The 14,368-nt window shown below is 39.3% G+C and overlaps 1 protein-coding gene across 3 annotated transcripts in view; it reads left to right on the top strand.

Annotated features, from left to right (window-relative positions):
• Positions 1–483: 483 nt before the first annotated feature.
• Positions 484–14,368, top strand: part of SLC14A2 (solute carrier family 14 member 2) — an 80,519-nt gene continuing 66,634 nt past the window's right edge. For 2 of the 3 annotated variants that reach the window (XM_044657837.1, XM_044657838.1), the window contains exons 1-4: positions 484–730; positions 3,315–3,492; positions 5,846–6,035; positions 12,365–12,493. In XM_044657837.1, the coding sequence (XP_044513772.1) occupies positions 557–730; positions 3,315–3,492; positions 5,846–6,035; positions 12,365–12,493 (671 nt within the window). In that variant the 5' untranslated portion in view covers positions 484–556. Of the gene's footprint in view, positions 731–3,314; positions 3,498–5,845; positions 6,036–12,364; positions 12,494–14,368 lie in introns of those variants that run through there. The other variant, XM_044657839.1, reaches the window with a different exon arrangement.

Raw genomic sequence — 14,368 nt, 5'->3', positions numbered from 1 at the left:
ACCTCCTACAGAAGACTTTCCTGATTTCCTTATTACTAGAATCCTCCCTAGACTTCAGAAATTGCTTTGTTTTGCCTATATATTTACTCATCCATGTACATGTTCTTTATCAGCTTGCCTCTTGGGCACAAATGCACACACATGCACACATACATGTGATGTAAGCATGTGATAGACTGTTTTGGTTTTTTCTTTTTATCTCCAGCACCTAAGATAGTTCCTGATACATATTGGTGCTTAATAAATGCTTAATGAATGAATGAAAGATTTGCCTTTAAGCTGGCCCTCAATGAATGGGAAGGGTTTCCATAGAGAGAGATTGAGGGAGGACATTTGAAGTAAATAGAATGGCTTAAGTCCTCTCCAGTAACATGGTAGGGCTATATTATTAGTTCAAGACTTAGACATGTATGGATATATTACTTCCCCTCAGATAACCAGTCTTGTGATTTGCTTGCTCCTACCCAGTTTCATCAATAGCCCTTCCATGTCTGTCACCTGACTATTGGGTTGGTTTTTGTTTTCTTTTTTTTCTATCTACTAATCAGAGTGTGAGATGAGCAGCCGGCCTCCAAAGGACATGTCTGAGACCCACAGAAGTCCCCTCTTGGTAGACTCTCTCTCTGACAGATGTAGACTTTATGAGTCAGAGTTCATGTGCCCAACCTGGACCCCACGCTCCCCAGACAGCCATCCAGGTCTTCCTCTCCTGGAAATGCCAGAAGAAAAGGTACACCCTACAATTTTTGTATGACTTGTGGAAGGAAGAGGATGGTTAGTCTCAGTATGGGTGGATGCTCTAGTTTTCCCTGAAGACAGGGTTGGAGGGAGCTGGGAGATAAGCAGGTCATCCCCAGCAGCAGCTTTAAGAATCATAGAATCAGATGATGTTTGAATTACCAAAAGGGACCTTTGAGATAATTTAACCCAACCTCCTCATTTTACAGACAAGAATGACTTACCTAAGGTCAGATGGTGAATTAGAGGCATAGCTAATGTGGTTGAGCAATAGCCAAGGAACTCAGTTCAGATAGCTGGACTGGGGAATATTTGCTGAAATTTCAAAAAATGACTTTTGGCATATCTTCCTTTCACCCCCACAGGATTCCAAAAGATGAAAATAGGTTGTTAATATAAAAACAGCAAAATGTCACCTTGGGTAGCCCTGTAGTCCCTTTGGTCCAAGATTCTCTATTAGGGTCCAAATGAAGTACAAAGGGAAAGATGGTGGAAGGGTTGGTAAGTTTCTATGCTGTACACATTAAAAGATTGAGAGCCTGCCCCAATCATCCTCAGGTTCCCCTCATAATACATCATTTAGCTAAACAAGTGGAACTCATGAAGACTCATTGGTGAGCCCCCTTGGTTAAAAGAAATATCTGACTCCTGTCTATGCTGTGGAGCCTGTTATAACAGAGTGGATGAGAATATTCTGATACAGGAATGAGATGTCTCCAAGAGCCATGAGGAAAAAGGACTGGAGAGCCTGAGAATGATTGATCTAACATATTCTTGAATGTAGAAAAATGTTATATTTCATAATGCACCCTGTCTTGGGGACAATGAGTTTTCCACATTGTATACTATCTGAAGATAGATGTTTCCTTTGTCCTATCATACCTAGACATGTGAATAAGGCCCCAGGCCTTTTCTCTGTTGCCTTTATGCATTTGTTGACTCCAATCCTATTTCCTCCCAAACTTCATGTCTCTGTATTGAAGAGTCTTCCTAGCACAGAAATAAATGAAGGCATCATGATACAGTGGAATGAGCACTGGACTTAGGGTTGAAAGACCTATATTCTAGTCCTCCTCTACCATTAACTGGCTATGTGATATTATTCAAATACCCCTGTGATCTTCTTATTATGAATGTTCCCTCCAATAATACAGATAGCAACGTTTTGTCATGATAGTCATCAACATATTGACCTCATTTTTCTTGCCTGTAAAATGAGGATGAAATGGAGCCTTGAAACCTACTAAAGCCACTGGATATGTGGCCCTGGAAAGTTCACCCAAACTCTGAATGCCCCTGTAATATATCCACATCCTACAGAGCTTGGTGTCCTCCATTGGTAGATGGACAGCTAGGTGGTGAAATGGATAAAGCACTGGGCTTGGAATCAAGAAAATTTATCTTCCTGAGTTCAAATCCTCCTTCAGACATTTACTAGCTATGTGACCCTGAGCATTTAATCCTATTTGCTTCAATTTCCTCATCTATAAAATGATCTGGAGAAGGAAATGGAAAACCATTCCAGCATCTTCATCAAGAAAACCCCAAAGTGGGGTCATGAAGAGTTGGACACAACTAAAATGATTCAACAACAACAACATCAGAAGACAGAGTTCAGTGGACTGATGAAATCACAAATCTAGTTAAAAAAAATTTTAATAGCTTAACTAGATCATCTCTAAGGTCCCTTTCATTCGTCTATGATTCTAAGGCAGCAGTCTTTGCTCCTTGCCCATTAGGGAAAGGTTGTTTACCAAGAAACATCCTGAAAGACTGAGTATGACTTTCCAAGGTGCCTCAGGGGGCTCACATATTCCCAAGACACCTACTGGCCCTCCTGGAAATATCAGAGGAAAAGGTACACAGCTCAATTCTTCTGTGACTCTTGTGGGTGAGGCAGAAGGGTTGGAAATAAGGGAAGAGGTTAAGAGATGGGAATGACTACTACTCTGGAAGAAGGTCTCACTCTGTGCATAGTTCCACCTAGGGCTGCCCCCACAAATCTGCAGAATAGAAAACCACTGTATAATTGCTCTTCCTTGATAGGGGGAAAAAAATCATCTATCAGCACTGATCTCACCACTCCCTGAACTTCCCACCATTAGACTCACTCTTTTGCATTGAATTATATTCTCCAAAAGGCTCCTTTTTAAAATGTAAATGAAACATAATATAACTTGGCAATGTTTATTACACTTCTTAGCTCCCATCTCACAGAGAGCAGGTCCTTGAGGGATTACCCACAAAAACAAAGGCTTGATGAGGGGAAGTTGGGAAAAATCTGGAAAAGGGAACATTGGTCTGAGCAGAATGTACTAGACATCTGGGGAAACAATGCGATGGCGTATGTATGTGCATACATGCATTTGTTGATGGTGGTGAACAAAAAAAAAAAAGCAATAAAATAAAATTTCTCCGGAATATTCCCATTTAATCTTCAGACCTTCCTGATCCTTCATCTGAGATCAAGAGAGCATCACTCCCTATGCTATTCCCTACTATCACCACACACACACATAGAATGAGTAAGTCATATTGTTTGAGTCCTTTTCTCAACTTTCCCCTCAACTCAAAAGGGTCTCCGGTCAGCCATGGAGGATAATCCTATTGTGAAAATTGAAAAACCCAGGAGGGAAAGGAGAGAAAGCACCATGTCCCGTAGGAGCCCAGGCTTCGGTGGCAGCAACATCAGCTTCTTCACAGTGATGAGCTATCTCACTGGTGAGATGAAAGAGTACAGCAGCTGGATAAAAGGTAAGGTGTGCTAGGGGGCATCAGAGTAAGATCTTGCTGGAGAGGACCACCTTCATCTACCAACCATGCTCTTTCCAAGGGCAGGTCATGTCTCCTGGTAATGGAGGGAGGAAGATGGGCTCTTTCTTCTAGCCCTGGAAGACAATCACAGATATCATCATCACCTCCTTCACCTCCTTCACCACCACCACCACCACCACACATACACATTCACACACTTGTTTTTTTGGGGGGGGAATAGGTAGGAACATGATCTCCCCTACTAATCTTGGAATTATGTATATCCAGTGTAGTTTCAGCACTGATCATGTTTGAGGATTATAAAATCATAAATTTAGAGCTGGAAGGAACTTAGCAATTATCTAGTCTGACATCCTTACTGTTGAGAAAACAACTTCAGAGAACAAAGACAGTTTGCCTAATGTCACTCAGTTAAGTTCCCCTGTTCCCACCTATGGATTTCTTGAGAGAGCCAGGAGTCACCAATTACCATTCTTCTTCTAAGATGGAAGACCATCATACCTTACCATTTGCCCTATCATTCCTCCCTTCAAATACTCAAGAATTGCTATCTGACCTCTCACTGCTTGCATCCTGAGAACTCCTAGACCTTGGAACTTCTCATTTCTCATCTTCTCTTCCTCTGAACTCTTGTGTAGTTGGGTGATCTGAGGTCTACTCTTGGGTTAGCCCACTAACTGGCTGTGAAACCTTAGACAAATGTAACTCAATTTCTCCATCTGACCTAGATAAGCTCTCTCTAGCTCTTAACTGTCTGTTGCTCCATAGAATCTATTTAGTGGTTCCCAAACTTTTTTGGCCTACTGCCCCCTTTCCAGAAAAAATATTACTTAGCCCCCTGGAAATTAATTTTTTTAATTTTAATAGCAATTAATAGGAAAGATAAATGCACCTGTGGCCATCACTGCCCTCCTGGATCGCTGCAGCACCCACCAGGGGGCGGTGGCACCCACTTTGGGAATCACTGTTCTATATAGACAGGAGGCAGCTGAGTGGCTCAGTGAAACTGAGAGTCATGCCTAGATACAGAAGTCCTGGGTTCAAATCTAGCATCAGATACTTCCTAGCTGTGTGACCCTGGGCAAGTCACTTAACCCAACTTTGACTAGGTCTTAGTACTCTTCTGCCTTGGATCCAATACACAATATTGATTCTAAGATGGAAAGTAAGGGTTTAAAAAAACTTTATATAGACAGTATAATTCTATGAAATTATGGATTAGTGAGTATCTTAGTTTTCCTCTTGTCCAAAGCTCCTTGACCTTGGGCTTTTGAACTTTCTAGGATATATATAGGTAAATAACGATTTCAATATAATTGGTTTCTTTTGTGATGTTATGTGTTGTATTTTATGCATTTTAAAAACATTATTCTGAGAAGGAGTCACACTCTCCACTAGACTGTCCTTTCTATAAACCTTAGTGCAATCTGGGCTTAACATTTGCTTACTGTGTTTTTTAAGTCTTTTTTTTTAAACTAAACTAGCATGATGTTAATTATTTAGCTATTATAATTCTTTCTGGTCCATATTTTCATACATTTCATTCTTTCCTTGTCTCCTCCATTTTCTCCCTTCTTCCCAACATTCTCAATTAAAGAGAGACAAGTATCTAGCATAGCAAATATATTCTGGAGTCTTTGTCACCCTCCTAGCAAATTCTACCTCAAATATAGATTGCCTTGAAAATCAAACCAAAGTGTAAGACAGAGAATGTCCCTCTGCCTTTAGGCCCTGATGTCTGATTTTTTTAGGACACCTGTTTGACTTTCCTTGAGCTCTGGATTAATCTGATTTCCCTTCTTTAGTAAAGATTTTTTTCTGTTATTTTCCTTCCTACCCACTCACCTTTTCCCTCCAAGTGACTTTCTAACTTACCCAAATCCTAGATCACTATTAAATTATACAGTACTGCAGAGAAAAATATGTTTTCTTTCTTCCACCTAGCCATTGTCCATAGGACATCTTCACCAACTGAGCCTATGACTAGACCCAAACCCAGGACAGTACCTAGACCTTTAAGGAGGCAAGACTTGACTCCCTATAGATAGAATGTTAGATTATATTTCTCCCAGAACCTGATACGGTGGCAATCATTTTTATCAGGCTTTGAGATTTGCAAAATGCTTTCTTCCTGTAAGGTAAGTAGCACATGTAGTATTGTCCCCATTTTATAGATTAGGAAAGTGAGACTCTTAAAGAAAACATTTGGTAGGCTTGCAAATGCTCTGTTCTCACCTTAACTGCCAGTAGCAGGGAGTTTCCATTAGATATATAGCTAGAGAGGGCAGTGTTGGGTGGACCTCAGTGCCTTAGTTATATGGATCTCTTTCAGATAAGCCAGTGGCTATCCAGTTCATCGACTGGGTCCTGAGGGGGACATCTCAGGTGATGTTTGTAAATAACCCAGTCAGTGGACTCATCATCTTCATTGGACTCCTGATCCAGAATCCCTGGTGGACAATCACTGGATGCCTGGGTGCAGTGGTTTCTACTCTGACTGCCCTTGCCTTGAGTCAAGACAGGTAGGTCCCTTCCTGTGGATGACTGGACAAGAGGGAAGGGATATTTTTAATTCATTTAATTAATTAGCTAATTAATTAATTAGTTTAGAATATTATTCCATGGTCAAACAATTCATATTCTGTCCCTCCCTTCCTCTCTCCCCCATCCCATAGCCGATGAGCAATTCCACTGGGTTTTACATGGATCGTTTCCATATTATTAATATTTGCAATGGAGTGATCATTTAGAATCTACTTCCCCAATCATAAGGGATATTTATTTTACTCAACACCTGACCAATATCTAACCAATGAAATGTTTACTGAACAATTCCTATATGCCCCACACTGTACTAACAACCATGGAAGAATACAGAATATAAGACATAAGTCTTGCCCTCAAAGAGCTTCTTTTTAATCTAGCCAGCTAACAATTAATAGCATGAGAAATAACAAACAATATAAGACAGCCATCTATATACCATAATATAAACTGTGTAATATAGGCAATGTGTGCTATAGAGTGCTAAAAAGGACCAGAATGGAGAGAGAAGGGGTGATGAGTTGACTCACTGGGAAACTGGGTTAGTCAGGAAACCCAAGTTCAAATTCTAGCTCTGATATATATTAGCTTTGGGACCCTGGGGCATAAGTGTAGGTTTCCCCATATTTAAAATAAGAAAAACATATATACTACCTGTCATAGCAGGTTCTTGGGAGGAAAATGCTTTGTAAACCATATAAATGTGAGCTATTGCAAAAAAGGAGAAAGAATAGGGAGGGCATTCCAAGATGGGGAAAAGGAACAGCAGCCAAAAAGCAGAATGTTGGGAAGAAATGAATGGGTATAGTCTCTGCAGGGTTCAGTTGGGGGGGTCTTGCTGACCAGAGCAGAAGACTGTGTAAGGGAATGGGAGGGAGGATCTATTTGTCAGGGTGGGGAAATGTGATGTGCGCAATCACTCAGAGGTTATTTTTTTGTCTTACCAGAAAAGGCAGAGAGTCAGTGAAGCTGAAACCTGAGGTTTCAGGATCAGTTGTGTTATAACTAAGGTTGCCAAGACCATCAGGTGTGTCTAACGTCTCAGATTCCATGGACGCAACTCCATGGAGAAATGAGGGCCCTAACCCTAATTTGTAAAAGGGGCCACTGCTAGTGTCATTTTTTATGCCAAAGGGCCAATGACTTCCATGAAGATGCCTTTAGAGCAAGGTGTTGAACTTCTATAGAAACAGGGGCTACTGATTCATACATAAGGATCCATCTGTTTTATTGTATTTTTATTTTGTTAGTTTATTTAGTAGTTTGTAAATTATATGAAATTTTACATTTTATAAAATAATTTTTTGTTAAATATTTTCCAATTACACTGAACCAGAGTTCAGACGTTACTTGGGAGTGTTGTGAGTCACAGAAAGCCAGAGGGACATGTGTTTGACACCTCTGCTTTAGAGCAAAATAGATTGGTGCTCAGAGAACCCTGTAGGGAAGGTTCTGTAGTAAAAATTTTGCTATGGACAAAAAACTGTAGGCATGGACCTGATCCCTAGCAGGCAACATGTCATCACAGGATCAAGTGCTGGGAGAAAATTAAGAGATTATCCAGTCTGACCCCTTCATCTTCCAGATGAAGTAAATGCCTTTCAGAAAATATGAGTGACTTTTGCATAAGGTAAAATGGGCAGGAAATAACAGAACTTGAGGACTCAAATCCTCAAATGATGACTCAAATCCTTTAATAGGATTTGATCCAAGTTCCTCTCACTCTAGAGCTCATGTACTCTTGCCACTATACCAAACTGTCATCACAACCATTTGGTAAAGGCCGGTCAACAGCTACATGCTGGGAGCAAAATATTAATACCAAGTGTTTTTAGGAAATTCTTTGATTCAAGCCTTCCTCCCTCTCTCATTGGCATAAATCGGTCAATTTGCTGTGCTAAGTGCCAGGGACCCAAAGATTAAAAAAAATCCCTGCTCTTAAAGTGTTTATAGTCTATCAGAATGACAACATGTACATATAGAAGTTTATACAGAACAAACATGAACTTAATACAAAGTGATTAAATACAAAACAGTTAAGAGAGGAAGGTGATGGTACTCTTGAACCTGATGGGATGAGGAAAGGCTTCATGTTTAAGGTGATGCTTGAACTTCATCTTTAAAAAGAGAGAGATTCTATGAGGCAGAGATGAGCAAAACATGCAGTCCTGGAATGGGGAATGGCTAGCACAAAGACATGGGGACCAGAGATGGAGGGCCATATATGAGGAGCAAAGAAAAGGTCATTTTAGCTGAATAATATAGCAAGAGAAGAGGAATGCTATTCCTGGAGTTACAATGATAGATTGGGTTGTAAAGAGTCTATATTTTATTCTAAGGGCAAATAGGGAACCAATAGACTTTTTTGAGAAGAATAGTGAGGGGTTTTGGTTATATGAATGTGCTTTTACGACAATGACCAATACGGAAGTGTTTTGCATGACAATAAAAATGAGGGGTTGGGAAATGATGGTGACTTTCACAAAAATAAGGAAATTCAGATGAAATAGAAGTTTAAGGGAAACATTTATGGGTTTGTTTTGGACATGTTGAACTTGAGTTACTTCCATGCTACTCACCTTGAAATTTCCAAAACAGGCATGTCATATTTGGTGCCCAGGAGAGAATCAAAAGCTCGATATATAAATCTAAAAGTCATGTGCACAGAGATAATAATAAAACCCCTGGGAGTTAATGAGATTGGTAAGAGATAGGTTGTAGCCCAAGAATATAAGAAAAATATGAGAATATGAGAATATTCTCAGGATAGAGCCTTGGAGAATGCATGAAGTTAAGAAGTATAATGTGGATGATAAGCCAGAAAAGAAAGACTAAAAAGGAAGGGTCAGCAAGTACTAGAGGAGAACCAGGAGAGATTAGTGTTATGAAAACTCAGGAAGGAGAAAATATCCAGGAAAGAAGGGGGAGAAGGGGTCAACAATGCCAACTTCAGCAGAGAATTCAAAATAAAGACTGAAAAACAATCATCAGATTTAGTATTTAAGAGTCTGTTGGTATCTATGGGGGGGGGAACAGTTTTAATTCAGTGCTGATGTCAAAGGTTAGAATGAAAAATGTTGAGGAGAAAATAAGAGAATAGAAGCAAGGAAAAATAGTTGCATTTTAGCCAAGAAAGGATAAGGTTATATAAGATGATAGTTTGTGAGGATGGGAGAGTGAACTATTTTTTTAAGATAGGGAGATATGGGATTTTTGAAGGCAATGAGAATTAGCAAAAGGAATTAGTAGATAAGGATTGATCAGATTGGATAGACAGAGGGGAGAAGATAAAAGGGAGGAGAATAGATTGTTTGGGGTGAAATTTATGGATAAAAGAGGATCAAGAAAACATATGACAGGGATGACCTTGGCAAGAAGTGTCAACTCATTATCAGAGATTTAAGGAAAGGAAGAGAGGAGAAGGGATGATAATGAAGAGTTCTGAGATGAAGAAAAAAGGGAATTCAATGTGAATGGCTTAATTTTCTCAATAAGCAAAAGAGGTTGTCTTTAACAGGGTGTGAGGAAAAGATGTGAAAGGTATAATGAGAAAAGAAAAGTTTTAGCAATAGCTTCTGGGAAAGGTGGCATAGGGAATCATTTAGAAAAGAATAAAAGTATTGCCTTGCTTCAATGAGAGTCCAATTTCATTTAGATAACACAAACTTGTAATCTGCACAAATAGAGTGACTTCTACCCACTCTATTTAGCAGTATGTGAGTAGAGACAGATTAGTGGAAGTAGTTCAAAGCTGGAGTTTTGTGACAGATAATCAGCAAGGTCATGAGAGCATGTCCCCAACCCTCCATACCCTTACCAGCAGTGAAGTCTTAGATACAGACACTCTAATTCCTATGTCCCATCATTCCCTCTACATTCAGCTGTCCCCCCAAGTATGCATGTATATTCCTATACCTCCATACTTTTTACTCGTTTAGTTCTCCCTAGGTGGAACACTTTCTCCCTGCCCCTCACTCCTTTTCTAAATTTGCTCTGTGCTTCAAGACCTATTTCTTCCATTTAACCTTTCCTGACCTCTAGTCTGCACTGACTTTCCCCTCTCTGGATTTCCCTATCATTTTTACTCAGTGCCACATCGAGTTTAGCATTCAATTGTCCTCAAACTATGTCAAAGGTATCTATCTCCTTTCTTCTATTATCCTATAAATACCTTGAGGGCAGAGATGGTTTCAAACTTAGAGTGGGTCCCCATTTGATTTGCCAATATGTCTAAGGATATATCCAAATAATTATCAATCTTATGACTTTTTTATATAATTGTTATCTAATAATGGTTATCTAACCACCCAAAAGTAGTCTAGAGAAATCTCAATATGCTAAACCACTAAAACAACTTCCTAGTGATAATCAGCCACTTCATTTCCATTCCACCCCCCACCCTCAAATGCTGAAAAATCAGTAGTGTTGGGTTCCCCAGGGACCCCTGGTCCAGTGATCCATTTCCTTCTGTAGAAGTCCCCACCATGCTCACCTTCCCAACATCCACAATTTGCCTTGTGTGCAACCAGGCCACGAAGGATTTCTGGGAAAGCAAGCACTTACTTGGGAAAGAGATTTTATGGAAGCGGAGTTAGGGGGGCAAGAATGTTAAGGCCAAAAGCATCTATAAGAATGTGATTTGGATGAAATTATTTCCACCATCTGACATTTTTATATAAACTTTGTATAGACATTTTTCCTGAGAGGTGAAGTCCTAAGCTAGGATCTTTCCAAGGACAACCCTGCCCGGAGTTACTAGGATAATTAAGAAAATAGTCTTTAGAGCTGGGAAAGAAAAAAATGGGGCAACTCAGACTGGACACAAAAAGATGATGAATTCAGGCTGAAGATAGGGAAGGGAATAAGCATTTATTAATCTCCTATTTTATGCCAAGCATTGTGCTAAGCACTTTACAAATATTATCTGATTGGATTCTCACAACAAACAAGGGAGGTAGTTATTATTTTATTCCCATTTTATAATTAAGGAAACTGAGGAAGGCAGAGGTTAAGTGATTCATCCAAGGTCACACAGCTAGTGTCTTAGATTGAATTTGGTCTCAAATATTTCTTGCTCCCAGTCCAGCACTCTATCTATTGTACCATCTAACTTTGGGTAACAGTCTCTACCCAATCTTTGTCCTTCTTCCCCAACCATGATATTGGGATGTATTCATTTGTGCATATGTACAGTGACTTCTCAATTATCCATGATTGCTGAGAAGCAAAAGTACAATAGTCTTCCCTCTTTCAATAATCCCAAAACATTCATATTTAACTTTGAAATGTACTCAAGCATACTCATTCTCTGTCCTCAAACCCAAACTAGAGTTTCCATAATGATACATATCCTGAACGTGTTATCTAGGTGGGGACAAGAGAGAAAGGAAGCAGCCCCAAAATAAAACCAAAACAGATAATAATCTCATGAATAAAAAGAATTGGTTGCATGTTGAACATAAGAGGCAAACAAATAGGGCAGCTAGATGGTACAAGGGATAGAGCAGCAGACCTGAAACAAGAAAATGGGCAAATCACAGCACCTCTGCCTCAGTTTCCCATATTTAAAGTGATGATACCACCTTCCAAGGTTATTGTGAAGACCAAATGAGATGATAATTGTAAAACACTTAGCACAGAACCCAGCAAATAGTAATCACTATATAAATGTCAGCTGTTATTATTATATAGAAGACAGTAGGGTGCTTTGTGAGTTTTCTGGATTGACTCAGCTGAGTCATTTTACTTTACTTTGCCTAACTAACAAAAGTCAGAGGACTTTGGTAAGGGTGAAAAATGAAATTACATATGTAAAATTGTATTATAAATGCAAGTAATTATTTTCATCAACACTAGTCATTCTGAAATACCCCTTGGGGTAATGAAAACCGGGAAGTTAAAGAATTGTATGAAGGAATTCAATTCACCAAATAGTTATTAAAGTGTTTAAAATGAAAACATGAACAACCAATATTAAGCCGATCAATGGCTCCTGCTGGATCCAATTTAAAGGCTAAGTGTTGCAAGGGATAGAACACTGGACCTGCTTTAAAGAAGAAAAGCCTAGTTCAAATCCTACTTCAGATATTTAACTAACTTATGACCCCAGACAGATCAGTAACCTTTGCCTGCCTCAGTTTCTTCATCTATAAAATGGAAATAATAATAGCACTTACCTCCCAGGGTTCTCTTGATCAAATGAGATCATCTCTGAAGCACTTTGCAAAATATAAAGCACTATAATAGTGCTAGCTATTATTAATGTTTATTTTTATGATCATTATTATGATTATTATTTGTCCCACAGGTCTGCCATCGCCTCAGGACTGCATGGTTACAACGGCATCTTGGTGGGACTCCTGATGGCCGTGTTCTCGGAGAAGCTAGACTACTACTGGTGGCTTCTATTTCCAGTTACCTTTACCTCCATGACATGGTAAGGAAAATTCATCCCCTGGGCCCTGTCTACCTCCCCCAAGGTCTAGGCTAAAGGACCCTGACCTATTCACCCTTAGGCAATGGATTCAGGGGTGATAGTGGTGACTTTGTTTGGGTCCCCAACCCACAAGGGGATGGAGCTGACATACATGCCAGTGATTAGGGATGAATAATAGGTTGAGAAAGAGCATAACTGGTGAGACAAGTTTAAATCATGATATAAAAAAGTCAAGCTAAAAAGTATAAACTTAAGAGTGTGAGATTAGACCTGAAATGGAGACCAGAATAGTAGCCCAGAGTCTGAAGTGATCAGCACAGTATAGTTCAAGGTATTAGCAATGAAAGTTTGTCTTGTACAAATTTTCTGCTTGAAATAACATTATTATGTGGGTACAGCATAGTGGTTTTCCCACCTCCCTCAACACAACTCCTCACAACAATGCCACTCCTGTCCTGGGGTTATCCAAAGACTCTGGGCTTTCACAAACCAGAATCAATCAGGGTGTGCTGAAGCCCAATAAGGTCCCTCCATGTCTTTGACTCTGCTCCTCCACCTAGAATTACTCCAGTAAAACCCTCCTGATAGATTAATGGCATAGCTATATCTAGGATGTTCCAAAAGTAGGGAGCAAAGCCTCCAAAACTCAAGAGAGCAAATTGAGTTGGGTAGAAGACAATCTTGCTTTCCCCTCGTAGAAAATATAAAAGATAAAAATGACCCATTAAAGCCCCAATGAGATACAGAATTACAGTAGAAACAATATGCCAAGGGATATCCATTCAAATGCTACCATTTTATGACACTAAAGTCACTAGGTGGTTCTGGTTCTGGAATCAAGGAGATCTGAGTTCAAATCAGAACTCAGACACTTAGTAACTGTGTGACCCTAGGCAAGTCATTTAAACACTGCCTCAATTTCCTCAAGTGTAAAACACCACCCTGACATCTAGAAAGGCTTGTAGGATAGGATCTCATTTGGTATGGAGCAGTCAATTCTGACTTGGAAAATAAATGAACAGGATAAAAGTATTCCAAGACAGTAAAAAATAAAAAAAAATAGCACCTATGTTATCAGGATTGTTGTGAGGATCAAATGAGATAATATTTGTAAAGTGCTTAGTACAGTGTGTGGCTTATAGCAGGTGCTTAATAAATGTTTGTTCATGTCCCCTTCCCCCTAATAATCTCTAAAAGCTGTCGGTCAGGAAACTTAAAGCTTTAAAGTCTGTCGTTGCCATACTATGTGATCTTAGGCAAGGCTGACCTTTTGGTGCCTTCAGTTGCCTCCTCTGTGCAATGGGAATTATACTAGCTGAGCTTTGCATAATTTGTAGAATTATCATAATGCTAAAAAAAAGTCACATATGTAGAAATACTTGCACTTCTTGGACTTAAAAATAAAAGGTATCATTTTTGTCATCGCTACTAATTATTCCCAAAATCTATCCCGTGGAACTAGTAAAAATGAGAGAATTGAAAACTGCCTCGTGGTTAGGACAGAGATTGTTTGGAACAGTTTAATTCAACAAATTTATTAAGAACTTAAAGGCTTTACACATGTGATCCTCACAATAACCCCAGGAAGCAAGTGCTGTTATTATCCTCCATTTGATAATTTGGGGAAATTGAGACAGTCAGAGGTTAAGTTGCCTGCCCAGGGTGGCACAGTTAGTAAATGTTTGAGGCTAGATTTGATCTCGGGGCTTCCTGTGTAAAAGGTACTGTGACACTATTACAGACTCTGTTTATGATATAGTAAGGTTGCTAATTTAGAATGCCCACAGTATAGTATAGTATATAGTATAGTATAGTATAGTATAGTATAGTATAGTATAGTATAGTATAGTATAGTATAGTATAGTATAGTAGCAG

This window comes from Gracilinanus agilis, chromosome 1 (genome assembly GCF_016433145.1).
Source record: "Gracilinanus agilis isolate LMUSP501 chromosome 1, AgileGrace, whole genome shotgun sequence".
Lineage (NCBI taxonomy): Eukaryota > Metazoa > Chordata > Mammalia > Didelphimorphia > Didelphidae > Gracilinanus > Gracilinanus agilis.
This window is presented reverse-complemented; position numbering and strand designations above follow the sequence as displayed.